Here is a 27,650-nt window from a genome sequence, read left to right as displayed (position 1 = left end):
TCAGTTGTTGAGAGAGAAAGCTACTGCCAAAGTAAAATCATCTCACAAGATGGACAGAGCATGTGGATTACCTTTATTTTTTCCTCATTTTCAAGAGAAGCAAAACTGAATGATGAAAGTGAGATTTACTTACAAAGGTTATATTCAATGAATTATATTCACTAGCTGTCTATAAAATAAAACAGCTTAACAGTTCAAATCAGGGCTCATCTCACTAAAGTGTTTCTCAGTCTGCAAAGATATGGACGAGAGAAGTTCAAATGTAAAACACACCATAACCAAGGATCCTATTGTTAAACTTTCAGGTTACATCGTTATATAAATTAGATAAATAGCCGTAGGGGCACACATCTGACTGCAAGGCTTTCAGCTCACTGGAGAGTGTGATCAGCATCACTGTATCTAAAAGAATATCTAAGGCAGACCCAAAATTTGTAACAGTATTGTTAAGGAAATGTAATTTTACCTCCTCCATCGACTTTATCTACTTCAATTTCCCATGCTCCAAAATTGGCTGCACATGTCCAAATAATAGAAAATACCTTAAAGACATACAATATGAAAATGCATTTTAATAACAGTAATACTGTAGAGATACATAGCTGCAGTGTAGTTCACCTTTTAAGCACTAGGTCACATTTGTTGTGCTGATGGGACAATTAACATTCTGGGCTAACAGTTAAAGATGTCATAAGCCACAGCATTTACTTTTGTCTGGGATCTGCAACACAGTTAACATACACAATTATTAAATTATCACTTAAAATGTAGTCCAAAAAACTGCCATTTTGTTGGTTGGCCATAAAATACTTGATTTTATAATTTTGTTGCATCTACTGGAAAGTTCACATCGACAGCGTCCACAGGGTCTGTGAAATTCAACGTGAAGCACCAAAATAGACATGGTTTGGTAAAACATAGAAGGAAAAATCAAATGTTCTTCAAAGGGTAACGGATGCTCAGAAGCAACAAGTTCACACCAAAAGTGTCCAAGTCACAATAGCACATGGGGTCCTAAACATTGACAATGTCAGCAACTCTGCAATTTGCCCTGCATCATCTAAGAATTGATTTACTGGTATGACAATGGTGAATTTAATCAGGATCAGACATCTTATTGAGGCTCCAAGTGCACATTAACACCAAATTAAATAAAATAACCCAGGATCAGCATCTTTGCCATAGCACTTTTGCCAGTAGCAATCAAAGAAAATTTCAAATTGTGCACTTAAAAGATGCAATCCTGTTTAACCACACCTTTCTTTTGAAAAATCTTTCAGAGACAGTGTAGTGGTACAGCAGTTTGATGCAGCAAACAACTACACCACAGAAAGTGGCCTTTTAATCTGTGACACCACAAGCTACACATGCAGACATCCCAGTGGCCACCTCAGGAGTAGCAACAGTGGAAAGAACCTGGGAGGTTGTGTGTTGAGCCATTTTGGACAGGAAATAATGCACTGTAACATGTGATCCAGAGGTAGGATATAAGGGCCCAAAAGAGAAAACATTTTTAAAACTGAACCAGGAGGAAAAAAAATCAAATTAATTATATTGAGAGAAAGCTATACACCCTGAATTCCCACAGTTCTTTCACCAATTAGAGGTCACCCAGCATCAGTTACAGAAACAGGGAGTTTACTGTAACTGACTTAATTAATTCAGCTGGCAGGCTTCAGAACACAGTAATCATACAACTATAAATTCCATTTATTCTCCAGAAAAAAGATTGTAAAATGGGAGGGCTAAGGAAGACAAAAAGAAAATCCCTTTCTTTGTATTAATATTTCTACTCATCAGCAGTGATATTGCTACATTAACACTCAATACCACTAGCATCTCTACTATAAAGGAACACTCCTTTTAACATTAATTCAGCATATAGAAGTTGTTTTTTAAATTGTACAAGATTCTAATTCATGCATTTTTGTAATTAGATTATTTTTGAGACAGAACCTGCTTTTCGGAGAGATTTTTAAGTTATATCTTAAAAATTAATCAAACATTCAAACAGTACATTTTACATCTTTGAATATTATGGTGTTATCCAATGGGGTGGAAAGTGCTTTAATTAGAGAACCTGGGGTTATGTTCTGACACAATACTGTTACAATTGAAATGCCATATTAGGTTCAGACAGCATAGTTCAGTTCTGCCTTATTCTCAGCACGTGTGGATAAAGCGAGAAGTTATTTATTTGTAATTGCTACTGTCCACATCCGAGATGAATGTTACGGTGGTCATGAATCAAAAACATCATGTTCAGTTTTTAATGGATCTCAATTGTTAGAGAAGTTCACCGAGAACAAAAAAGGTATATTTCAGCAATGCTGCTTTTCCCTCAAACCCTTTCTCCCCATCTTCCCCTTCCTACCAGGTGACTGTCAAACAATGCAACTGCCACACTTGTGTTAATAACTCTGCAATGCCAAATATGGTGCCTCAACCAATATGGTTCTGGAAACAAAGACTATCTGGATAATTTGTAAGGGCAATTAAAAACACAATCACAATTTTTGAATGAAAACTTTAGGTTTTTTTTGATGAGTTTGAAGTCATATGGGATCTTAATGCTTTGGAATGGAACACTCATACTTTGGGCATTCTGCACTGGCAGCAGACACTCCAAGTTGGATATGGGTTACTGGTAAAGCTTCCTTTCTTTTGCACCAACAATGTGAGATCTAATTTCTCTCCAGAGTCAGCCTCTTTTGCCCATGGACTAACTGTTGATAATCTGCTTCCAGTACTGACAATATTGCTAGACAGCACAGGAGTTCACCAGATATTTCCTTTAACTTCCCATATTTTAGCTTTGACTTGGCTCTACTGAACAGCTGCATAGGTAATTTAATTTGTACTCCACCAGACTACTCTTAATCCCAACCTTGGCTGTACCTAATGCAATAGTGTGACTTATGTCATACCACCCATCTCCTTGGCCTAAATAAGACTGCCAATAAATTATGAATTATTTATGCAATGTATTCAAACCTACAGGTAACTAGAACAGTTGCAGTTGGAAGGTAGAATAGACTTATCTCTACTCTGGGCTGGATTTAATATTCAGATCCCTGAATTAAAAGATCAGAGTGCTAACTCATTTCAACACCTCGTCTCTTTTAGGAGGGATCAGAAAGTGGCACTGATTAGGCCAACAAATTATTTGTATAATTTGGACAGCTGACAAGTAAAAAAATAAATTCTACACGGAGAGTTTGTATAACCCCTTCCAAAGTGCCACTGGTTAAATTTGGAAGTTAGTTTGATCGGTCACAGATAAATGATGCAGGGATTTTACGCAGGGAGGGATATACTTGAAACCACTAAGAATGAGGTGTAGGAGAGAAAGGTGAATCAATATTGGTTATTAATCAATAGTTTTCATATTTTGAGATAACTGCCCATGGCTGTATAATTTCTGGGCCTTCTGCTCTAAGCTTTAATGAGATTCTCTGTTCCCAGTCAGAGGGGACAATGTTAGCCTCAGTATGATTGAGAACAAACTTTACGACATGCACATGTTCATTAAATCACATCTACTCAGTAATTATTAAGATAAAACTTTAAAACACAGTGTCCAAACCAACAGAAGTGATCAAACACCAAAAGGAACAATGCGTCAACGAGACATAGGGACACTGTTTCCACCCCATTATACAGCACCCCATTATACAACACAAAACAATGACAGTTTATTGAGCCAGGGCTAGCAAACAGCAATATAACCTATTAGACAAAGTTGAGGATTCCTTTATAGATGAGCAGTCTTGTCTGCTACTTGACCCCTTAGAAAGGCCAAATGTAAATTTAAAAAATTATTGCAGTTTAAAGCAGTTCTGATACATCCATCAGAACATGTACACATTTATAACGGACAAGTTTCGGCTTCATTTCCTGTAGGACAAGTTCTCTTTAAATACTATTTTCTAGCCCTTGAATTTCACTTTCCAAAAGTGAAGAATAGGGTTCATCAAAATCTTTATCATTCCAGCTGTTCATTTTCCACCTCTGTTTAGCCAAACCTGTAGGCTGCCAGGAATGGGGAATAAATTTAATCACATACAATAAAAAAATAAAAAGAGACAATAATGAGAATGGATACAATTATCATAAATAGTCAAGTGCTGGAGAGCCTTCCTCAGTTGTTTGGAATCCACTCTACCTCCTTCCACCTGTGCCATATCCTGGTTAAATAATGTTCAGTGTCCCACAGTGGGCTGGGGAAATCCAGTGGTTCTGGCTTTTGGCCCCTAAAAATAACTCTTAAGAGAACAGATTTTACTCAACCGTAGGAATACCAACACAATATCCACTATATACAAGCTATAAAACATTCACATATTAACCAACAGTGAATACTTCAATACACCAAGACTACCGTATTTTAGTGCCATTCTAAAAAAAGAACTTTATGTACATAGTTATTGAATGCACAGCATTTCAAGCTGTTTGATCTTGAAATTCTAAGTGATTTGCCAGTGGCACAGCCCAGTCAACCACTATAGTTTACTTTCCCAGAAAAAGTCACTTACAGTAGAATTATTCCAGCTCTGTTGTATTTGTGTAGGATATTGTTTGGGAAGAAAATAAGTATTTCTCACAAACAGAAATACTCAGCAAAAGCTGAAAAGGAATTGGCTCTAGATTTTCTGCTAATGCAGAAGATTTCACTTTGGTTTTACCAGCAGATATTTGGCTCTTTCCAGTTGAGAAGTTGTCACAGAAAGAGGCTTCTCAGCTTCCCCCATTCAAATCGACAGGCATTCTGTAGCATTCTTCTCTCCAGTTTACTGACCTCCTAATGAACCCCTTGGATAGGGGCTCTTTTAAACTGCTCATATCCCACTCAGAAATCAATGAGGGATCTGTAGTGGCTGGAGTTTCTTTGGCCTTGAACTTTCCTACTATATACAGTGGTACATAACTGCACCTGTTCAACATGATGCTAAGGGAGTATTTGCAATTCGCCTGAAGAGGAAATAGTTAAGGATAGCACTAAATAAATCCTTCACCATCTGTCAAGCTTCTCTGAATCTGCTGCTTGTCATCCACATTGTCTCCAGCAGACTCATTCTCCTCACTTGACTCTATGTACACAGGCCAGTTGGTATCTTTGTCGTCCTTCTCCTGGTTCTCCAGAACCTGCTCAGTCTGGCTCAGGTTGACCGGTGATGTCTCCTCGTTGGTGGTCATCACACATGTGCAACTATCACAGAGGCCAAACCGCCTTGCACCATGCTGCAGGTTGCTGGTAAATGTTCTCCTGCATCCTTTGCAGACAATTGGTCTGTTTGAACGATGTACCTGCGAGATGGAATTCAACACATTGTTCAATTTTTGACCATGCATAAATGTCTTAATCAAATGGAACACAACAGCACTTCAAAGCTAGAACAAAATAAAATTAACCGCTAGGCCACAATATTTATTTTAACAAATGGTTAAGTAGATATTGCTTGACAATTATGAAGTAGAAGTTACATTTCTGTCAGAGACTAACTATGAATCACACCGAACCTAAAGGAAGAACTGGATAGCAACCAATACATTTAGTAGTAACCCAGGGTCTGTGTGGTGTAATTGGTCCAGGTGTGGCCTACAGACTACTGAAAAAGTAACACCAGCCACCAACAGACTCCTACATTTGTCTAAAGAACACAGCAAGTTTATGTGATGCTGACAACCAATGTTTAAACTGAAGGGTAATTCACTTCAATCTTCTGTTGGTCTTGCTGTTTGATAGCTTTTACGTCAGGTAAAAATGTTTTTCATTGGTGATATAACACTAACACAATCACTCGAGACATTACCCTATTGCATTCGAAAAGCTGCAGGGCTGGAAGCATAAATAACTACACCATAGGAAACTGGTCCAAACAACAAATGCAGAATTGCTGAAAGCAACAGTGCCATGTTGGTTTGCCAGCACAAGTTTTTTAGGCACAAGCTAGCTGTACAAAATTCAAATTACTTACAAGAATATTGTAGATATAAAACAAGATAATGTATATAATTTAATTTCAGAATAGCTTTAGTAAAGACGACAGATTCATCTGCCTTGCTACATGAATAGAGGAATACATATCTCAGTTCTGTCCACATAGGTACTCACTGACTAGACTTGTAGCTTTGTTTTAGAGGGAAGTACAAGGTGTCCCAATGCCTCTGATAGTAAAGGCAGTGTACAGCTGAGTCTTGAAAAGAATAGAAGGACACATGATTGATTCTTGGTCTACGTTGGGATGGTTGGTACGGCAAAGCAGACATTGTTAAGGGCCTGCCTAGAAATTCTCTCAGGTAGAGTGACATTGGTCACTCTCATGGCAGTTCCAAGTGTCTCACATTCAGCTGTGTGCCCATACTGCCCAACACCCAGCTGTAAGATAGCATAACCCATCGCTGTAGCAATAGGAGCTTCTTGTGATTTGAACTGAATACATATCTTTCACATGCACTCCTCTAATCTGCTGAAGGCAGACTGAAACTTGCAAGTGAGAAGCAGATATTATTGGTCAAGGAGTTTTGCTGTGCATGCAGCGAGCAAATGTACAGAGTAACACACGTAGTCGAATCTGACCTTGATCCAACTAAACACAAACCTCTGAAGAATAAAAATAAACCCCACTATTGCCATAGGCATGCTTGGCATCCTTTTTCTGGTGAGTCTTCTGAACCTATCTAAATCTGTGTTTCAGATGCCAGGTTTACTCCCCAGCCCTAACTAACTAGCTGAATGACTATCCAAAGTACCCCTTTGTCCTCTTCTCACTGTTTCCAATCAGAAGGCAATCTCTAACTTCTTCCATGTTCTGTGATTCACCAGTACGTTTGTCATTAACATTGGATACCTCTACTCCTCTCTTGGGCTGCAGGTTTAAGAAAAACATCTTGCACTATTCTCAAAATCAATATGGGCTACCCAGGTGTGATGGAACAGACACACTCACTGTCTATTTTTATAAAAGATATATCCTCATGCTAATTCCTTAATTTAAAACTGGACCTTGGCTGATCAAAAACCATTAAGATGGCTGACCCTCTGTCTGAGAGATTTTGTCTGTGACCCAGAACAAAACATGCCACTTTGCAGTTTCGGAAATCTCACACCTCGTTATCTCCGAGGAGCTATTAACAATCACCAGCAGACTGCACAGCCCAACTTCAAAGGGAGCTACATTGAAGGCCTTTTGTATTTGATAACTCAAGCTGGCCAGCAGATATGGAGCATCTACTAAGACAATGGCCTCTCAAAAACATTCCTTTTAACCTATAAATGGCTAAGGCATCAGCAGCCTGGAACACAGCCAATTTTTGAATACTGGATAATCATTCTTTGTCAGAGGCTGGGTGGAGAGGTAGGTCGTCATTTGAAATGGGCTTCTGGTTTGCAGTCAGTCTGCTGTTTAGCATCTGACTAGCAGGCCACACCGAAGAATCTCTGGCCCAGGTTGGACACCTAGCCCCATCTACCTTGCTTCTGCTGGAAGTCTGTACCATTGCCTATAAGACAGATGGATCTCTACATGCCTATCTCATCATGTGAATTCAACACCACTGGAAAAGTGAATTATCCAGCATCAGTTTTCAACCTGACCTCCATGAAGGAATACCTCATTGGACCTTGATTCTGGCCTCTGAAACCCACATAAACAATATTTATTTTTCTCTGTGGTCTCTGTACTGTAAATCTTTATTTTCTCTATCTCCCTCTGTACTATCTGAATTCGACAGGTACGTTGCAAACCCTCTTTCTCACTGTGTGCGCGCAAATAAACTAACCTTTTATCATCCTATCTAGAGTTTGCTGTGGGGTTATGTAAAGAACATATCTTTTTATTTCTGTTGGACTGTGGATTAAAATTAAAATGGCTGCAGTTTGAAGGGCATGTCTACTAGAACAGTGCAAGGGATATATACAATGTTGCTGTCCTGGAACAGATGTGTCATGAAAGACAGGATGGTGTCAAGGAGTAGTCTAGTCTAATGGGGAACTGCCTGACAAAAATGTTTTAATTGGCTCCTGACCAGGTGACCAAGGGAGTGTTGAGAGAGCTAGCCTGAAAGGAAAAAGACCTAAAACCTCTCTCTCCTGTGTGTATAAGATTCCAGTAATTCTACAATAATAGTTAGCTGGCTTTTTCTCCTCACATCACTATAACCTGCTCTTTCTCTGAATTCCTCTTGACAGGGGTTAAAGGGAAAATCATTGTTAGAGACATTGAAAGGCAAGTGCTCAACCAGTGAATTAAAGACCGAAAGGGCCACCTCATGTCATCAGCGAAGAACTGAAAGGAATTTGAAAGATATTGATCAAAATCAACCCATTGAATCCTGTACTCTGGAATCGGTACTATTGAAATGTTTTATCCCACCTTTAAAATCCATGTTTGTGTGTGTCTTGTATGTGTGTGTGTGTGTGTATATATATAGGGATTTAAGAAGGGTTAGAGTTTAAGTTATATAGAGTTAGAAATTAGCAATTCACATTTCTTTCTTCCACCACTGGTTAAAGACAAATTATTCAATAAACAGTTATTTACTCATTAAGTTTACAAACCTGCTGCTTGTTTTCTGTTAACTTAAATTAAACAATTAGGTGGGCTGATCAAACTTTTTCACATTTGTCGTGGCTCGGGGAGCAGTGATGTTTGATATTGCAGCACAGGATCCCCAATGAATCATGACAGTTATTAATAGAAAATTGGATCGCACAAAATCGAGGAGTTGGGAATTACACCACCGCTTATAAAGAAGGAAACAAATCAAAACACCTGTTTATGGACGGGTGGTGAGAGGAGAAATTAGTGCTGTTTAAATTAACACCCCCACCATCCATAACACAGGCTTAATACATCTGGGATGAGACAACTGATCCTCAAGGTTTCAGTTTGAAGAAAGTGAGCCATAACATTCCACAATCTAGATCATCTAGTCTCAAAATTTCAATCCCTAAAGTTTGTGGCTTTTTAATAAAAAAAAGTTTTGTTTTAAAATATAACACTTAAACATCATTAATTCCCAAGTTGTTTCTAAAGGGAGCTGCAGTGCAGTCACAAATCACAAAATGTGACACCACAATTGGCATCAGCATCCATCTAAATTAAGTGTATAAAAATAATGGCCAAGGTACCTACACCTGGTCACTATCCAGTGATTCTTGCTAGAAAGTTCATGTGGGCATCTGTGAGAAGGGTCACGATCATTTTTGAAGCTTGAGACTGTCAAATAACCTAGCAACATTCATTGTGGTGAGTCACGTGTAGAACGTGCATTAGTTTACTTGTTCTGCTTCATCTCTTTCAACCTTTTTGTAATAACTGACCAAAGAGCTCATCAGGACAAGGGGAAAACAACCATTTATACTGTATGTGAAGAGTGTGCTTATTGGTTGGCAAGTGGACTCTGAAAGGGACAGGAATAGTTATCCTTAACAAGCGTGACTACATCAACGAAATGCATGCCATTCTTAATGACGAGTCCAAATTCATATCCATTGGACCTGCCGTTCAACATGACCGGACAGCCTTGCTTGAAAGTAAGCTAAAAAAATGCTTTTACACAAATGCTGCAAGCGATGAGCTGCCGCATGATATATATGACAGGGTCTGTCCTCACGGCTCACTGCGTCTGCGTATGTATGGGCTGCCCAAGACACACAAAAGTGATGGCCCGGTATGCCCTATCTTACCTATGTCCAGTTCTGCACAACATGAATTGACCAAATGGTTGCATGAATTGTTAGAACCAGTTTTGAGCAAGTTTACCACATACACGGTGAAGAATTCCTTCACATTTGCAAAGGCCATACTGGCCTTGTCTTTTCTTTTACTTAATACTACTGACTCTTCTCTTATTTGTTAACCATGTCCACACAAGTGGAGTCTGTGCCCTTTTAGGGGCATGTGCTGGTTTGGTATTATACTAAATATTTGTTTGAATGTTTCTGATTATTTGTCTATAGGAGTACCTATTAAAAGTTCAGCCCAATTTACTGGTGTCAATTAATTTCTCATCCCTGTCTTACTTAACTCAAAGCTTTGGTTTCTGACTCTCTCATCCCTCTCAAATGCAATATCAAATTCAACCACATTATGGTCACTATTTGCAAGATACTCCCTTACCGTCAGGTAGTTAACTAATGCTGAAATCCATCACCAGAGACAGATTGACTAAGCACCTGGGACGAGTGTCAGCTGACCAAAAGAGGTCAGCATGAATTTGTCAAGGATAGGTCATGTCTGAGTAATCTAGTTCAATCACTTAGGACATGACATTAGCTCGGTCGATAGGGCTGTTTTCTAAATGTACATGTGTGTGCAGACTCCAAAAGTTGCTGTCAGTTTTAGTAGAGCAATGGCATGAGCATTGACAGTTTGGCGGTCATTACCACACAAAATTCAGGGCATTAATGACTTAAGTGAAAGAATAGAAAGTTGTACAACCAAGTTTGCAGATGCCACTAATTCAGGAGCTACAGTAGAATGAGAGGAAGTTACAAAAGGGACACAGACAGGGGTGGAATCGTCCCAGATTTGCACTAAATGTGGTAGCGATGTTTTACCTGCCGGACGCAATAGCAGCTTTTCACACCGTATCTTCCCAAACCTGCCGCATTAACGATGCATTCCTGGGAAACACACCATTTCCATGAAGGCGGGGCCTCATTCGCCCACCACGCGATCGCCTCGCTGCTTCATCACACTGGGTGCCATATTTAAAGTCCAGCCACAACACACATCAGTGCTTCCCACCCACGATTGCTGCAAAGATGACAGGATGGCCCCGAAAGGCTAAAAAACTGCAAGCTCCAGGATCGATGACGTGTCCCTCCAGCGCCTTTTGGACACAGTGGAGGCTCTTTCCCCATTCTGGATGCAGGATGGGCAGCAACCTCACTAATCTGGCTTGGGAGGTGGTGGCAGTGCTGGTCAGTGCCAATGCCCTGCAAAAGAGGACAACCACCCAGTGCCGAAAAAGGTTGAATGATCTCATCCGTTCCACTAAGATAATTCATTCTTCTCATCAATCTCAACTCACTCACAAACCCATCACACATCCAGGGACCTGACACCAACAGAAAACACCACTTAACTCCCACACACACACCCTCACATCTCTATCAGGCTCATACCCTCTTGAGCTCACGTCCTCATCCTATCCATGGCTCCACTCACCACACAAACATTCCATGCAATGCCATGGGTCCTGCTCAAACACTCTCCAACTGTTTTCATGCAGGAGAAGCCTGCTCACATCAGCAGGGAGAGGTCCCAGGCTGGGAGTGGAGTGGCCCACATTAGGCCCTCACTAACTTTGAGCAGTGTGCCATCGTGCTGACTGGTGAGGACATGGACCGTGACGGTGAGGTCAGCAGCGAACATCCTCATGAGGATCCTGCACCACATCATCCATCTCTCAATGCAAATATGAGTGCTCTCTCTCCTGCTTTTGACTCTGCTGCCATGCACTACTTATCTCTACTTTGGTTTACAGGGAGCACTGCCAAGCAACCAACACCCTAAGCCAGTCAGTCCCTCAGCTCCATCCACGCCCTCACCTCCAGCCAAGAGGACACCTCCTCCACTGAAGAGCTGCAAATAAGCAGCCTGGAAGACCGTCACAGCACTAACCCATACCCTGTACCAGCACAGAGACACCTCTGGAACCTAGATCTAGAGCAGGCTCGGGTTCACAATCTGGTGGTCACCGCACAGACACATGCCCACAGCAGCAGGAGGCAGGTTCTTGCGAGATCTCTGACACTCGGAGGGCTGCTGGGAATCAGGCATCTGTAAGGTCCGAGTCAGATGATGAGCCTCTAGATTTGGCCTTCCAACTCATCCTGGAGAGTCAGCAGTAGGCGTGAAAATATCATGCAGAGCTGTTGGAAGCCCTCAGCAGAGTGGCACGTGAGTCGGAGGAGTGAGTCCGCCTGCTCGCTTATGAAGTGGTGCCCATTTGTGCATATGTGGAGGTGTCCATCAGGAGGATGGCGGATGTCACAGATACCCTGGTCCAGCAGAACGTGGAGGTGTGTGCAGACCTGCTCTCCATCGCAGGAGCCACAGATGAGTTCCTGCAGTGGCAATGCAAAAGGGAAATGGAGCAGCTCGACATCTTGCCAGGTGCTCCTTCCCCTTAAAGAGTCAGGTTGGGACCCCAAGGTACCCGAAGGGAGGACAAGCGGCAGCTGGACACCCCTGGGTCATCCACTCAGGAATCTGAGAAGCTGTCCTCTCCCTCCAAGTCTCCTTTTCCTTTGAGCCCCCCAGCCTCGTCCTCCGTCACCGCAGAGGGAGCAGCTGGCCAACGAATGATTCTGCAGTGAGAAGTGCATGCGTGGCAGAGTCTTTCGGAGCCTCAGGCACAAACACTGATCCTTCACGTATCATATTCACCTCAATGTCCTGAGCATTTTGAATGCTCCCAGCTGGGGTTCACTTTCAATTCTTCATTTCAGCTGACCAGCATCTCTGCCCACCCAATGATCATACTCCCATGCAGCACTTGATCTCGCCCACCACGATTGTCGTTTCATTTTTGAATTAGACCGCATGGTTTGGATTCAGTTTTTCCTCCCCTCCCCCAGTCACCCATTCCCTTTCCCCTATCGTAGCTGACCACCCACGCCGGCATCACCTTCTACCTCCCCTCTGTGACCTACCAGCCACAACTCTTCTCCTTCGGTGATGTCCAGGTGTATGTGCACATTCCCTTCCACTCTGAAAATCCCACCTCCATCCACATTCAGCTCCTAGACCACCACCTCCCCAGCCTCAGGGTCTCTGTCTGACTCAGAGTCCCCACCACCCTTGCCATCACTTCTACCGTACCACCCTCCCACCTCATTCTGCACTCGGTCATCCTCACCATTTCCTCAAAGCATGCCCACCCTCAGTTCACTCCCCAGGAGGCAGTCATGGACCCTTCCTCGCACATTCACCTGGACATTCCCCCCCCCCCCACCACCCCCACAACCCCCCAGAAACCCCTCCCCCGCTTAGTCCCTCCCCCTTCACGACTCACTCAAACAATCTTACTTCTTATGCCATCCTTACTTCTTCCCCCCTCCCGAATTCCTTCCACCACCCTTATTCCTCCTTCCTCCCCTCTCCAGACTCTTTCCCTTACACCTACCTCCCCAGTTTCCATCTTCTCCCCCATTAACCCTCCTCCCCCATACTCGAGAGCAAATGATCGCAAACTGGTTTTACGACGTCGCAAAATCAATTTTTGACTTTAGCGCCATATTGTCTGTTCATGCCACCAAATACATCCAACACCAGTGGGCATGGAAAATCCTGGCCAGAGTGAAATTCCAGTATGGGGTCATGTGAGTTCATTCACTGTGCATGACTGTAAGTTCAAGTTACAGTATTGTGTTTAGTTTTGGGCATCCTGTTATCTGAAGTATATGAGGGCAATGAAAAAAATGTTACAATTATTCACGAGGGATGAGCAGTTGTAGTTACAAATAGAGACTTGAGAAGTTAAGGCTTATTTTAGGAGCATTAAGGTGAAAAGGTGATTGGATAAATAGAAATAGATTGTTTTACAGATTGTAGCACCTTGGTAGTATTTTGCCAAACTTAAAATAATCAAAGAAAATGAAAGCAGAAGTTAGGGGGAAACAAAGTTGAAAACCAAAAGGTGATTACAAAGCAGTCCTCTGCCAGATGTCATTGCTGAAGCAAGTCCACAAATAATTTTGAAGAGGAATTTGTTAAAGAGAGAGTATTAAATTGTATAGGGAGCAAGCACAAGAGTGGGACAAGACTAGATTGGAAAAAACAGCAGCACTGAAGCAAAGACTTGAGTCAAATAGTCCTTTACATTCTAAGCTTTGAAGATCACCACAAGATAATGAAATACCAGCGGCACCCTACCCAGAATTAGTCAATGCCTTCAGCAGAGGAGGGAGCATATTGAAGGTAGAAAGAAATAAAAACAGGAAAACACCATATAGACAAGGCACAGGTAAGTTTTGTCCTGTGAAGATATTTGCTGATATGTTCAAGATAACAAACACCAGCATTTTCTCAAAACACAATTAACAGTCACTTCAACATTAACTTAAAATAACTTTATTAAGTGTCTTCAATGATTTTAGGACATCCCAAAGCACTTTACAGCCAATTAGGTACTTTTAAAATGGAGTGACTGTTGCAATGTCACAAATGAGAGTCAATTTGCATACTGCAAGGTCCCACAAATAGCAATGTGATAATAAGATCATCTGTTTTTACTTGTGAGGTAAAAGAAAAATATTGATAAAGGAGAACTCCCGGGCGCTTCCTTGATATAGTGCCATTGGAACTTTTACATTCACTTCAGAGGGCAGACAGGGTCTCAGTTTAATATATTCAAAAGGACCGCACCTTCGACACTTCAGCAGTCGAACTTGTGATGAAAGTAAAATACATTTTTGAAATATTTTTCTGGTTTCTTGTGAAGTAGGTTTATGGGGGAAAAGTATCGTTGTGTCTGTCTACATGATTTGATTACATTTGGAGTCAAGTAAACTGCAAGCTTTAACTCATCAAAAGAAGCTAAGTGCTTGACATGTATGCTGGATTAGCATATAAATGTGAAGGGAATTTGTATTTTTAGATAAATGAAAAGATTTTTGGATTTCAAACTGTTTACAACTAGCCAGATAAGCAAGGCTAAGGAGTGTGTTTATTTTTCCCAAAAGTTACTGACAATATTGGCAACATGGAAGTTTTTATATTATGGAGGAAGATACAGTCTCAAAGACATATGGGACAATAGAATTTACATACTCTTATTACATAAGAGAGAAACATATATAAAAAGGAGAATGAAAGGCTTTGTGGAAGGCGGCCATGTAAGAATTAACAAGAGTGTATGAAATAGCCTTAATGAAGCCTCCAGCAATGTGTGCATGAGACTGCTTTGTAACAAAACTGAAGTTGGAGAAAAGCCATTTAGAATTCCACTGTCAAGTAGGTATTGCGTTAAACCTGTTGGTTCTGTTTTAAATCCAAAATCTATTTTGGACCGTGGTCTTAAAAGGGGTGTAACTAGAGGTCGGGTTAATTAGGAATTTTAGGAGTTATTATAGTAGTAAGTATTTTTAGTCTTATGTATGTGCTTGAAATATATTTTATTAATAGATATTTCAATTTAATTGTTAAAATCTCTAAAGGTCTTGGTGGACTTATTGCTTCTGAATTCAGTGCATACATCTTGTAATAAATACAAATTGCAAAACCATTGTGATAGCGCGACCAAGTTTCCCTCGTGGATTTGGTCCACCTGACACACGTCATCTGCCATGTCATAACAAATTACAGTCTAGACTGTGTGCTCAAGCCCTTGGAGTGAGCTTTGAACCCAAAGCTTTATAATTTACAGAGTTTAAATGGGTCAAGAACTGACTGTAGAAATTAGGATGTCAAGGTGATGTGATCACAGTATAGCTATCCATCATGGAGCATTTACCTAATGATCATTTGATCATTAAAAGCAAGAAAATACAAACTTTACTCACACTTAAAGCATGACTTCGAAGATGCTCAAGTCTGGTGAATCTTTTTCCACAGGTCTCGCAAGGGTATGGGCGCTCTCCAGTGTGTGAGCGCATGTGTCGTTTTAGGATTCCTTTCTGTTTAGCTGTGTAGGTGCAAAACGGGCACTTGTAGATCTTTTTTGGCACAATTATTCCATTCCCTAGAAACAGAAACAGTCAGCATTAAAACATGAAATGGCTCAGGTGAATCATTTGGCAAATGGGGGATGGTTGGGAGGTGTGGGTGCGATGGCAACGTGGAAAATACAAAGAAATAACTTCGACAAGATATTATTTAGAAATCATCCATAGGAATAAAATCTCCATGTGGGACAATGCAATATGCAGTTCAGTCAAGAACATTTTCCAAAATGATAGTAATAACCCCAAAATCCAAGTTTTGAATCTCATTTAACTCTCTGCACAAGAAACTTAATGAAGTACTACAGAAAACTGGAGACAATGATGGTAATTTGAATTTCAGAGTATTTCATTTGTGCTTTTTTTTTTTACAAAAACTTTTTGCTACACATTTTAATGATGTCATGGGATTAGCCAACAGGACACAATTACATCAGCATGTTGGCAACTGCACTTGATGCCGCAAAATGTGTTACTTTAGTTTACTTCCTGCCAGCTAAATTTCTTGCTCACCCATTTCCTCTCCTGGAAGTATTGGTTTGTTTGCTGAAACACAATTCCACAGATGCCAGTAACTAGCCAAATGGGCATTACCTTGAAGGTCTCACATGACTAAAGAACAATAGACCATTCAGAGACTAGAGTATCATTATTCAAGGTCAAACAGGTTATCATCCACAACTACACAGTCTTCCAGCAGGTCACTGAACAGTGATGACTGTTAAAAAGCATGGCCATTTTCTACCACTCTTCCTACCCTGTAGTGCAACTATAATGGCTTATAGCTACCCCTATGGGGTTTGCCTAACTCAACACAGGCTACAGATCAAACCTGGGAACCTCCTGATCCGCATGGTTACATTACTCACTGAATAAACTTGCTGAATCGTGAGAAGCACATTATTTTGTTGTGAAATGAAATAAAAATACGAAATCCACATTGGAAAATGTTGTAGGTTACCACATTGTGTACAAGGACTAGACTATACAGACCATATTACAGATTTTATTCCTAGTTTCTGCCAAGTTAGTTAACCTACCCCAGGGCAGAAGCCAAGGGTAACAACCAGCAACAGCCCTCCTGATAGGAAAGCAGGGGGAAAAAAGGTTAGGGTTCCAGCTTCTGGATATTATCCGGTGCCTCCTGCAGGAAAATACAGCCCCCTACCATTCCACCGCAGTCTCATTGCTGGGAATATTCACATTCAACTGCTCACATTTGAAGAACTGAAAGTTGCTGGAGGGCTACTAATTGGAGTGAGTAAGTGGGAGGGACGGAATGAATTGTGACTAATTAAAGTTAAAATAACATACAGCAGATATAGAATCACCAGTGGTGCAGCTTTACGGATTAAGGAATGGAACACTCACATGCTCTCACACACTGTATTTCGCTATGGATCAAACATTTTATCTTACCCTTCAGTGTACCAAGCAAAGATTCAATGACAACAGTCATTTCTTTGCAGTGCACCTGCATAATCCCATGTTAAATGTCTATGATCCAAAATACATACTGGGAATCACAGATCTGTAACCTGGAATTTGCTTACTGCAATCACTTCAAAACCAGGATCAATAAGAAGAAAGGTCTGAAATGGCTTTACAAGGATTTCTGCACAATTTTTGAGGAATGAATCTCACCATCAAAAGTTCTTCTAAATATCAAAAGGACTAGGTAAAAGATCACTGAATGTGTGAGAAAAATAAAGGAAATCTGTACTCTTTGCCCATCTCCCTGATTTATTTAAACAGAAAAAAAATGAATTCCTAAAATGTGTGCCTACAATGGAAGGAACATTGCTAAATCTAGGTATGAGTGACAAATCAGAAGTTTTAATTAAATGTACTGAGCATAATGTAATTGGGTTTCAGGTCCCAATAGAAAACATTAGCACAAAAATAAGAAGGAATAAGCTAGAGGGGTGAGGTGGAAAGTGAAATTATCACAGTACTGTAGATGAACAATGGCATGTATCTTAAGAACTGCAGAGATGCAGAGTAAACATACGGCATTACAAAAAGGAGACTACCTCAAGTTTCTCAATTCAATGGATAAAAAATGTTAGAAACCAATTGATGAGGGTAAATGGGGCCAGTAGGAGTGATGATGATGATGATCATCATAATAACAATACTACAAGGGGTTAGGGTGCAGCACAATACGAGACCATTCAGCTCATGTCTGTGCTGGCTCTCTCAAAGAGCTATCCAATTAGTCGCACTCCCATGCTCTTTCCCCTGCAAATTTTTCCTTTGAGGATATATCCAATTCCCTTTTGAAGTAATGATTTAATATACTTTCACGATCCTTTCAGGTAGTGCATTCTAACTCACAATGTAAAAAACAATTCCCATTATCCTTCTCTTTGACATTTCGCCAATTACCTTAAATCTGTCTCCTCTAATTGCTGACCCTCCTGTCAATTGAAATTGTTCCTCTCTGTGTAATCCCTTAGGATTTTAAACACCACTGTTAAATCTCCCATTAACTTTCTCTGCTCGAAAGCAAAGCAATCCTCTTCTCCCCATATAACTGCAATAACCTCACCTCAGTACCATCTGGCAAATCTCTTCTGCATCATTTCCAAGGCTTTGACATCATTCCTAAATTGTGATGCCCATAGTTGGACATAATATTCCAGCTGACGCCTAACCAATGATTTATAAAGGTTTACTATAAGATTCTTTATTTGTATTCTATTTATAAAACCCAAGGTCCTGGATTTTATTTAAAAACAGCAACTCATTCTGCCACTTTCAAAAAAATTGTGTATGTGAACAGCCAGGTCTCTCCGTTCTTGCACCCCTTTCAAATTGTACCATTTAGTTTATATTGTCTCTCCTGATTCTTTCTTCCAAAATGTATCACTTCAAATTTCTAATCAGAGAATGATACCACACAGGAGAAGGCCATTCACCCCACCATGCACATTTCTCTGCATTAAACCTCATCTGCCACGTGAATGCCCATTTCACCAGTCTGTCTGAAATTTGCTCATATCTTCCTCACTGTTTATTACATTTACAAGCTTCACATTCTCTACACTTTGAAACCATGCCCCATACTCAAGTCCAGATCATTGATGAATCACGTGATAGCAAAAGCTAATCACTGCAGATGCTGGAAATTTGAAATAAAATCTAAAAATGCTGGAAATACTCAGGAGGTTTGGCAACATCTGTGGAAAAAGAGACAGAGTTAACGTTTCAGGCATGAAACACAGAACACATGGTAGTTTTCTCCTTTAGAATCTGAGGAAGGTTCACGGGACTGAAATGTTAACTTTGTTCTTCTCTCCACAAATGCTGCCAGACCTTCTGAGTATTCCCAGCATTTTCTGGTTTTATATCACTAATCATATGATATTAGGGAAATAAATTAAGTTACAGGTGGTCATCCAAGGATCCTCAGAGAACTAGGGAAAGAAACAGCAGACAGCTTAGAAATTATATTTCCATCAAGTGTGGATTTTTGCCAGACAACTGAAGAATGGTCAATGCAATATCAGATAGAGAGCCAGTGTAATTACAGGCCATATAATTTAACATCTGTGGCAGGGAACATTCTGGAATCTTTAATTAAAGGTGAATTTACGAAATTTCTAGATTAAAATAATTAGAACCAGCCAACACAGATTTTAGAAAGGAGACTAAATGACAGATGGGAAAACACAGCGGAAGTAAGTGGTATATACATACTTTCAAGAAGCCTTTGACATGGTCCCACATAGGACACTCATGAAGAACATTAAGGGATATGAAATTAAGGGAAGGGTGGCAAACTTGGTTAAAAACTGGTGAGAAAGGAGGACAAGAGCAGAACTTAAGGGCAGCTTTTCAGTGGATGGACCAGGTAGTAGTGTCCCACAGGGTTCTATTCTAACATCAATTTAATTCCTGATGCAGACCAATGAGTTAGATACAGGCCTACATGTAAGAGGTAGCCAAACTGCAAAGTAAAGAATTCTGAGGAGCAAAGGAAGCTGTAAGGGAATATAGATATGATGGTGGAATGGGCAAAGTGTTAGATCAAATTCATTAACAGTAAGAGAGAGGAAAACTCTTTTAATCATACCCCACAACCCAGCCTACCCTAGTGTAAGGGCAGAGGCTTTAAGGGGTTCAGAGTCATTCGGCATTAAAAAGCAGAAAGCAGCACTTCAAGTGGATAAGGCAGTTAAAATAAAAACTAATGGAAAACTATGTTTTATGGCAAGAGGTATTGAATACAAAAGTCCAAAATTTAAAAGGTGAATCTATATAAAACCCCATTAAGACCACAGGTGCAGTACTGTGCAGTTTTTGGTTCCACAAGAGAGGAAGGATGTTGAAGCATGAGAGCGTACAGTGCAGATTCATCAGATGCAGTCTAGTATAAGGACATACAAATATGAAGGTGTGAAAAACTGAGTGGTGATAATATGGATTCAGTGCCACATGTAGTCATTGAGACAAACAATGTAGAAATGTTTAAGCGGAAGCTAGATAAGTACCTTATGGAGAAAGACTTAGAAGAAAAATGTTCAAACGTTGGGATGAAGTATGGTGGAGAAGACTCATGTGGAGCATAAGTGCCAGTTGGGCAAATGGGCTGTTTTTATTCTGTAAAATTCTACGTAACTAGGGGCTCTTTTTGATGTAGGAGGACAATACGAACTGCTTTGATGGACTGCTTAAAATCATGAAGAGTTGAGACACCAGACTGTTTCCAACGATTGTGGGATCCAGACTGAGGACAGAGATATTGGATTAAATGTAAGAGATTTATGGCAGCGGGCAGGAGAAACTTAAAAAAAAACACACAGCTGGTTGTGAGGATGTGGAATATGATACCAGAGTTAGTGATTAGAGCAAGGCCATGTTAACATTTAAGAATAGATTAGATAGGTGGTTGAAGGAAAGGGATGTGGAAACAGGGTGGGCAGATGGATTAGGACTACTCCTTGCTTGGAGGATAAAACCAGCATGCACTGGTTGACCCAAATGTTTTGTGTCTGTTATAATTTCAATGTAATAATTATAGTGGTTTATTTGATGCCTTTATTAGCACTTTGATGACAGGGTGTGGATACCAGCTTTCTGGACCATTTAAGTCCCTGCATCAGCAGCATAACAGAAATGAATTGCCAAGTTCTTTTGAGATTATGAAAACCTGGATTAGATCAGATACTTAAAGCCAACAGAGTACAAGAGAAAATGCTGAAGTAACTCAGTTGGGACGACTAGATTTCTGAATGGGGCTGACTGGCAGAGATACAATCAGCCTTATGGTACATGTGGTTTCTGTGTCATTGGCACCAGCTGTTTATAATGCATTGATCTAAATGTTTTGATGTTTAAAATGATATGCATGGTGATGCTCTTTAAGAAGGGACTTATACATAAGGCAAGATTTGGTATCAATTTATGGTCAAGAATTGGAAAATCTCTCCCGTATTTATCTGTGCTATAGCAGTAGTGTGAAGCCTATTTCTTGGGGTATGATTCTAAAGGTAAAACCTATCTTCCACCACCTCACCCAAGTGTTCATTACTTATTTGCAAGCCTCAACAAAAGAGCATTGGCAGTCTATTTAATCACAAAAGCACAACTGAGGATTACTGCTGTCCTCAGGCAAACATTCATCATTTTACAGCAAGACTGATGCAGAGCATCAGGGGTTCCAGAAAAAAAAGCCTTGCATTTATATAGTTAAAAGCCTTTCACAACCATTGGACACTTCAAAGAACTATACAGTCAATAACACACTTTTGAAGTGTAGTCACTGCTGTATTATCAGGAATGCAGCAGCCAATTTGCACACAGCAAGCTCCCAGAAACAGCAACGTGATAATGACCAGAAAAATCTTTTTGTATTGTTGATTGAAGGATAAATATTGGCCAGGACACTGGGAATAATTCTCATTCTCTTCTTCAAAATAGTGCCAGGGAATATTTTACATCCAGAGGGCAGGTGGGGCTTTGGTTTAACATCTCACACGAAAGATGGTAACTCCTCAGTACCAGAGCATCTGCCTTGATTTCAGTGCTCAAGTCTTAGAGTGGGACTTGAACAAGGAACCTTATGACATGGAGGCAAGTGTGTTACTGACTGAGCCATGGCTGACACAAGATCAATTATAGCTATATTACAATCACTTCAGATAAACTCATCATGGACTACAGGTCAAACATGGGAGTTTTGCTAGCTATCAAGGTAATCTTAGGTGAATTATATTTAATAAAAAGCAATTCTTTCCTTTCGTATGTCCTACAGATCTTACATCTTATATAGTACAAATGAGTCAATGATGATGAGTTAGTTTCCTGCTTGTTTTTGGATTGGTCCATGCTAACAACAGACATATGCTTAGCCAGGACTAATCAGATACCAGGACCTTAAGAAAGCATGCTAGCAGTTCGAGTCGCTGTTTGAGTATATTGACTGCCAGACTCAAAGCTCACAACTTGATTCTACAAACATACATCTACTGACCCCACGTTTTAATCTTCCTGGTCACTACTAAGTCAAGTATTCAGATTTTTTTTTAAAAGCTTGGCCCAGCTGTAGAGCTAGTTCATTCATTACCCTACAAAAACAGGTTATCCACTTCCAGAAGTCATTCAACAAGGTTCTAAGCAAGGGGCTATTTAGGAAAAAGGAACAAATGGCTCCACTGGCTTCAATAGGGAATTGGTTAGGAGATAAACAGTGCAGGGCCACTGGGTATGTACTCAAATTGGAAGGGTGTAACTACTCGTGTCCCATAGGAATTGATCCTAGGACCACAGCTTTTCACTATGTTTATAAATGATTTGGATAAGGGAAATCCAGGTATCTTAGTTTGCTGATGACCCAAAATTAGGTTTAATAGTAAATAATTAGATAGGAGCAGAAAGTTGTAATTTACATAGATAGATTAAGTGAGCAACAATGTGATAGATGGAGTTCAATATGAAGAAAAGGGAGGTCATTTGGATACAAGAAAGACAGATCAGAGTATTGGCTAGGAGACAAGAAGAGAGATTTAGGGCTACAAGTACCGAAGTCACGAAAAGACGTTCAAAAAAAAAATTACTAAGTTAATGGGATGTTAGCCTTGATCTTGAGAGATATGGAATACAAAGGGGTGGAAGTTTTTTGACGGTGGTATAGAGCTATGGTTAGGTCTCATCTGCTTTCAATTCTGGTCACCACACCTAGGAAGGTGATATTGGCTTTTAGGGGGCACAATACAGATTCAGCAAGGCTAAATAATGGCAACAATTTGCATAAACTAGCCTTTATTCCTTTCAATATTGAAGATTAAGTGGTGATCTGAATGAGCTGCTTAATATGATTAAAGGAGTTAACAATGTATATAAGACTGAAGCTATTTCCTCTGGTGGGAGAGGTGATGTTAGAAAGCATATCTTGACACAAAGGGTAGTGAAAATCTGGAGCTCATTCCCCAAAAAGTCATTGAGGCTGGGGATCAATTGAAAATTTCAGACATGAAATTGATAGATTGTTATGCATGGTTATTAAAAATTATGGAACCAAGGTAGATAACAGTTAAGATACAGATCAGCCATATATCATAGAACAGGCTCAAAGGGCTAAATGGCTTACTCCTGGTTCCTATGTTCCTAACAGTCAACTAGTGGTACTGAGACAGAAATAAAGTGCTACAACAACAACAGTACAAAGTAAGTGAATTCCTCTCAGTTCCAAGACTCCAAGCAACTCCTCACTGTTAGGAAGTGTTTTTTTTTAAATAAAAGGAGCTGACTCAAAAGGAGAAAGTGCCTCTTGAAGCAGAAGAGGGATGTTAAATTATTTAGCAGTACAGCCATGATAAAAAGATTTCAAGTACTTTAAGAAATAGTAACTCCTAACCCAGTTAACCTGCAGTCAGTAGAGGGACAGTGATAAAACTTTTGATTTGTTCTGAAGTCTCTACAACAAATAGGATCCTGTTCACAGTAATTCCTACAGCTCATCCTGGTTTTTAAGCAACTGTGTTCCCTGAGAATATTCCTCAGTAAGTATTCTGTTGTAATTTAGTGCTGATATATGCCTTGATCAAAAAGACATGCAATGTGCGAACAAACTTGCAGCTCAAAAAAAAGAACAGAGCAACAATTGACAAGAATTGCCAGCCAATGACAGATTAACACACACTGATCAACAGACTAAAAACTAATTTACTTACTGCATCTAATATACACAGCCATATGCTGCTAGGAGGAATTTTACTAAAACCACCCAGTTTATAGGGTGGTGCCCAAGATTTGCCCAAACATTTTCATGTTGGAACATGCTGGCTGGCCCACTGTCCTAGCCTCACATGCCATTCCTGGCGCACTGCTAACCATACTAACCTTCATCTATTGGACCATTGTTAAGCTAAACCTGATCTCAATTTGTGAGGGTTTTATACAACAAAAAGCCTCACTGTCACCTTATGGCTATCTAAAATTGAGAAGGTTTACTTTTCCAAACCCTTTGGTAGATTCAATCAACCTTTTCCTTGGTATTACTTCACTAAGGATCACATGGTGTGCAAGTGAAGTTAGTTGTTCCCCTGTTCATATATAGGAAGCATTTTGGCTGCCTGAATTTCACAGCACTTCAGTTATTGGAATAGTCACCAACAGTATAAGTGAATATACTACGTTATCAGAACACAAATTCCTACGATAAATGCATCTCCCCATAGCACTGTTAAAGTGATCCATTTCGGAATTGGTTAGTAATATGGATCTCACCTGCATCCTCCCCATACCAATCACTCTGTACATCCATCATATTGGAGAAGGAGCCCCCTCCATCCTCTGGACGCCCTCCTCTGGAAAAGTGCTGTATCAGATCCTCCTTCCGTTGGACGTTCCCTGTCCTCAATAAAACTTCTAAGAACTGCTTCATCTGATAATTTTCATAGGCTATTTCCATAGCTGGTGCAGATTGCAGCCTCTCCTCAGCCTGGTCTGTGGCAGATGATGTAAACTGCCGGAATCTGTCAACCGATTCTACTTCATCCTCATCAAACTCAACTTTAGGTTCTGGAAGTTTAGGTAAAGATGGAGGGTGAAGTTTCTCTGGAGAAAGATTGTCCTGATCTTTCTGTGCGAGATCTATAGGATGATAAGAATTGCACTCATTCCAGGTTATGCCTTGATTATTATCAGGGCTTGATTCCTGCTGTTGAATTGATGTAACGGGGTTTGGACATTGATTCCTACAAAAAGATACAGCATCCCCAAAGGCTGCTACATTATTCCCATTCTCCACATGATTGCAGTTATCGTCCTTTTCATCTTTCACGCAGATGTCAAGAGAAGATCTAATGTACAGTTTACAGAAGCTAACTACATCAGTCATCTGCAGGTAACTAGCTGCTGACATAACTTCAATAACATTCTTACTGCAAAGGTTCAGCTTTCCAGAATAAAGAAAGTCCAGTATTATGGAAAAGGCCTCAGATGTGACAATGTCCAGGGAGGCAGTGCTAGGACGCCCACTATCATGGATATAGTGAATCAGCAAGGCTCTGAAATAGCCACTGTTAGCAAATAGAATATTCCGGTGAGCTTTGAAGATTCTCCCCTCCACAATAATGCTGCAGTCACAGAAGAAGTCCTGCTTCCGCTGTTCATTTAGTTCTCCCAGAAGTTTAGTGTAATATGATGTGATCTCCATCTTTCGAGAGCAAGACTTTGTCAAAAGATGTTTTGCTGTCTGTAAAATAACTTTAGAAGATCAGAAAAGGCATTATTTTTTAAATAATGTGTTCAAAGACAAGGATATTAGCGCTACAGGTAGAATTCTCTCACTTTGGCACTCAGTGTCAGCATCAAGCAAATAGAATAAGGCTCCAGTAAATAAAGATAGCAGGGTTATGGAATAGTCCTCATATCACAATACCCAAGAGGCAAAGCTCCATTTACTCTGCACTTTTAACCCCAATGAGGGCACCCATTCCCTTATACACCAGTCAAATTTCCACTTCCCACATCAGCTTTCCTTAATGCCCCTCCATCCAGACCACCTATGTATTGTTCATTTGAGATGGCTTATGAACATTTTTTGCTGGACAATCATGCCATCTAAAAATGAAATGCTTGGTTGGTACTAGGTTAAAGAAAGAAAGGCACCTCCAGATCAGCATTCATGAATGCAAAGGTTGCCTGTGATGGTACAAATACCATTTGACTGAGCATTGTTAATCTCATCAGTGTTTCCAATAGGCCTTTCAACAATTAAATTTTGATTCAGAACAAGGAAGACACAAATGAACATATAATGTCAGATAAACTGGATGTTCGCTGATGATTTAAAAATGTTTTGAACCACATAGGTAGATAGGAGCAAAACAACATGACAAATCAATCAGAGGTCCAAAGTATTTTAAGTACAAGGGGCTAGCCTAGTACTCAATGTTAACAGTAAATTCAGTAAGGAATAAATGTCCATTATAACAGAACAATAGTAATATATGACAAAAGTAAAGAAACTCACTCTTATCATTAGATAACACAACTGCATGAAAAGTACTTGCATTCATTAAAGCACAAAATTTCCCAAAATGCTGCACACTGCTTTGAGGGAAGTGCCAGTTTTTCATACAACCATTAGGTTCAATTTCATTTTGCTGTCCTTAATAAATTTTAAAATAAAACTCCTCTGACTCACTTTTGAACAGTTTAAAGTACTAAACTTGTTTATGAAAACTGGATATCGAGTAGCAAATAGTAGGATAACTTTGGCATCCAAATTTCTAAATTCTGAATATTTGTTAATTAACAGAAACAAACCTGTACTTAGGGAAGATCAATTCTGCTATTCTTTGACCTGTTCTAATGGGCTAATTTTTAAAAAATATTTGGTTCTTGACACTCTTTATGACGTCACAGGGACTTTATTTGACCCGTAACAAGAAATCTTTAGGAAATAAACTCCCTACCAAATAACAGGCCCAACAAATTCAATTCTGAAGCTAAGGATGAAAGATTAGACCATGTCAGCCGTCCAACTATTCAGCTGCAATACAGCACTTAACAGTTGCTAATGAAGATTACAATAGGTCAGAGTTTAGGATTACACACTTTCATTCCCTTCAACAAACATCCTTCTCACTTCAATTGATAGCTCATCGACTTGTTTAAGGCCACAATCACCCACTGACTCCATATTTACCTTTTCTTGCCTTTGGCCAGAGGAAAATATCTCACCGATGCCCCCCTCACCCACACGCCTCACCAACCTAACCTGGCCTCACACCGGAACTCGCTGCGGCGCTCATTTATTGACAACAGTGCACACCAATAGAAAAAGCCAACTGGCGAAAGGATGAGCATTTCAGCCAATGGGAGGAGGAGGTTAACGGGCGGGCCTATTTGGCTAGCAGGTTCGGTTACAGGGTCTGGTGGGCTAGTGCGCATGCGCATCGGTTTGCTGTCGGGAGTTATAGTTTTCTACTTCGTTGGTCGCTGCGGCAGCTTGGCCGGAAGGAACTACAACTCCCAGCGTGCAGCGCGCAGGGGGCACATCTGGTCCACGTCAGTGACGGTGAGTGGCCCCGGTCCAGTGATGGTTTCCGCTTAATTCAGTGACAATCCAATGGAACCTTTGAAGAATGGACCCAATTCTCACATAGAAACCGCCGGCTAATGTGCTGGATGTTGAAAGGGGGCTGGCCAGGATATTGACCCATAGAATGCTCACAGCACAGAAGGAGGTCGTTCGGCCCGCCGTGTCTCTGCTGGCCCTCTGAAGGAGCAATTCGCCTAGTGCCACTCCCCTGTCTTCCCCCTGTAGCCTTGCAAATTTTTCCTTTCAGATAATGATCCAATTCCCTTCTGAAAGCCTCAATTGACCCTGGTGCTCAGGCCAAGATTGTTATTATTAACACTGTCTGCAGGCTGCTTCTCACACTCCCACAGCAATTGCTCCAAATCGCCTGATTGTCCCTGAACTGTGCCCTATGTTATGCTTAGATGTGATGTCGTG

General features: G+C 40.4%; 2 protein-coding genes across 6 annotated transcripts in view; both read right to left on the bottom strand.

Annotated features, from left to right (window-relative positions):
* Positions 1 to 4,822, bottom strand: part of LOC121291448 (zinc finger and BTB domain-containing protein 8A-like) — a 31,584-nt gene extending 26,762 nt beyond the window's left edge. The window contains exons 1-2 of one of the 4 annotated variants that reach the window (XM_041212632.1): positions 4,686 to 4,822; positions 467 to 542 (exon numbers count right to left, since the gene is read on the bottom strand). The gene's annotated coding sequence lies outside the window, so the exon portion shown is untranslated. Of the gene's footprint in view, positions 1 to 466; positions 593 to 4,535; positions 4,621 to 4,685 lie in introns of those variants that run through there. The other 3 variants (XM_041212631.1, XM_041212628.1, XM_041212629.1) reach the window with 3 other exon arrangements.
* On the bottom strand, positions 53 to 26,936 carry LOC121291449 (zinc finger and BTB domain-containing protein 8B-like). Of its 2 annotated transcripts, none has more exons than XM_041212638.1 (4): positions 26,838 to 26,936; positions 24,410 to 25,379; positions 15,518 to 15,696; positions 53 to 5,307 (listed from the first exon to the last, which is right to left on the bottom strand). In XM_041212638.1, exons 2-4 carry the CDS (start codon positions 25,338 to 25,340, stop codon positions 4,999 to 5,001), a joined length of 1,419 nt encoding a protein of 472 aa, XP_041068572.1. In that variant the 5' UTR covers positions 25,341 to 25,379; positions 26,838 to 26,936; the 3' UTR covers positions 53 to 4,998. The 2 variants fall into 2 exon arrangements, with proteins under 2 accessions (XP_041068572.1, XP_041068571.1); XM_041212637.1 differs by having other exon boundaries at positions 24,410 to 25,390; positions 26,838 to 26,921.
* Positions 26,937 to 27,650: the final 714 nt, after the last annotated feature.

This window comes from Carcharodon carcharias, chromosome 19, assembly GCF_017639515.1.
Source record: "Carcharodon carcharias isolate sCarCar2 chromosome 19, sCarCar2.pri, whole genome shotgun sequence".
NCBI classification, from domain to species: domain Eukaryota; kingdom Metazoa; phylum Chordata; class Chondrichthyes; order Lamniformes; family Lamnidae; genus Carcharodon; species Carcharodon carcharias.
Note: the sequence above shows the minus strand (reverse complement) of the source record. Positions and strands in the feature narration are given on the sequence as shown.

Excerpts from the sequence above, each read along its gene's own strand:
- LOC121291449 (XM_041212638.1), bottom strand. The coding sequence starts at position 25,340 with ATGGAGATCACATCATATTACACTAAACTTCTGGGAGAACTAAATGAA. Across the intron at positions 15,697-24,409 it reads TTGGTATGGGGAGGATGCAG|GGAATGGAATAATTGTGCCA; the intron begins GTGAGATCCATA and ends TTCTGTTTCTAG. Across the intron at positions 5,308-15,517 it reads TTCGAAGTCATGCTTTAAGT|GTACATCGTTCAAACAGACC; the intron begins GTGAGTAAAGTT and ends TCCATCTCGCAG.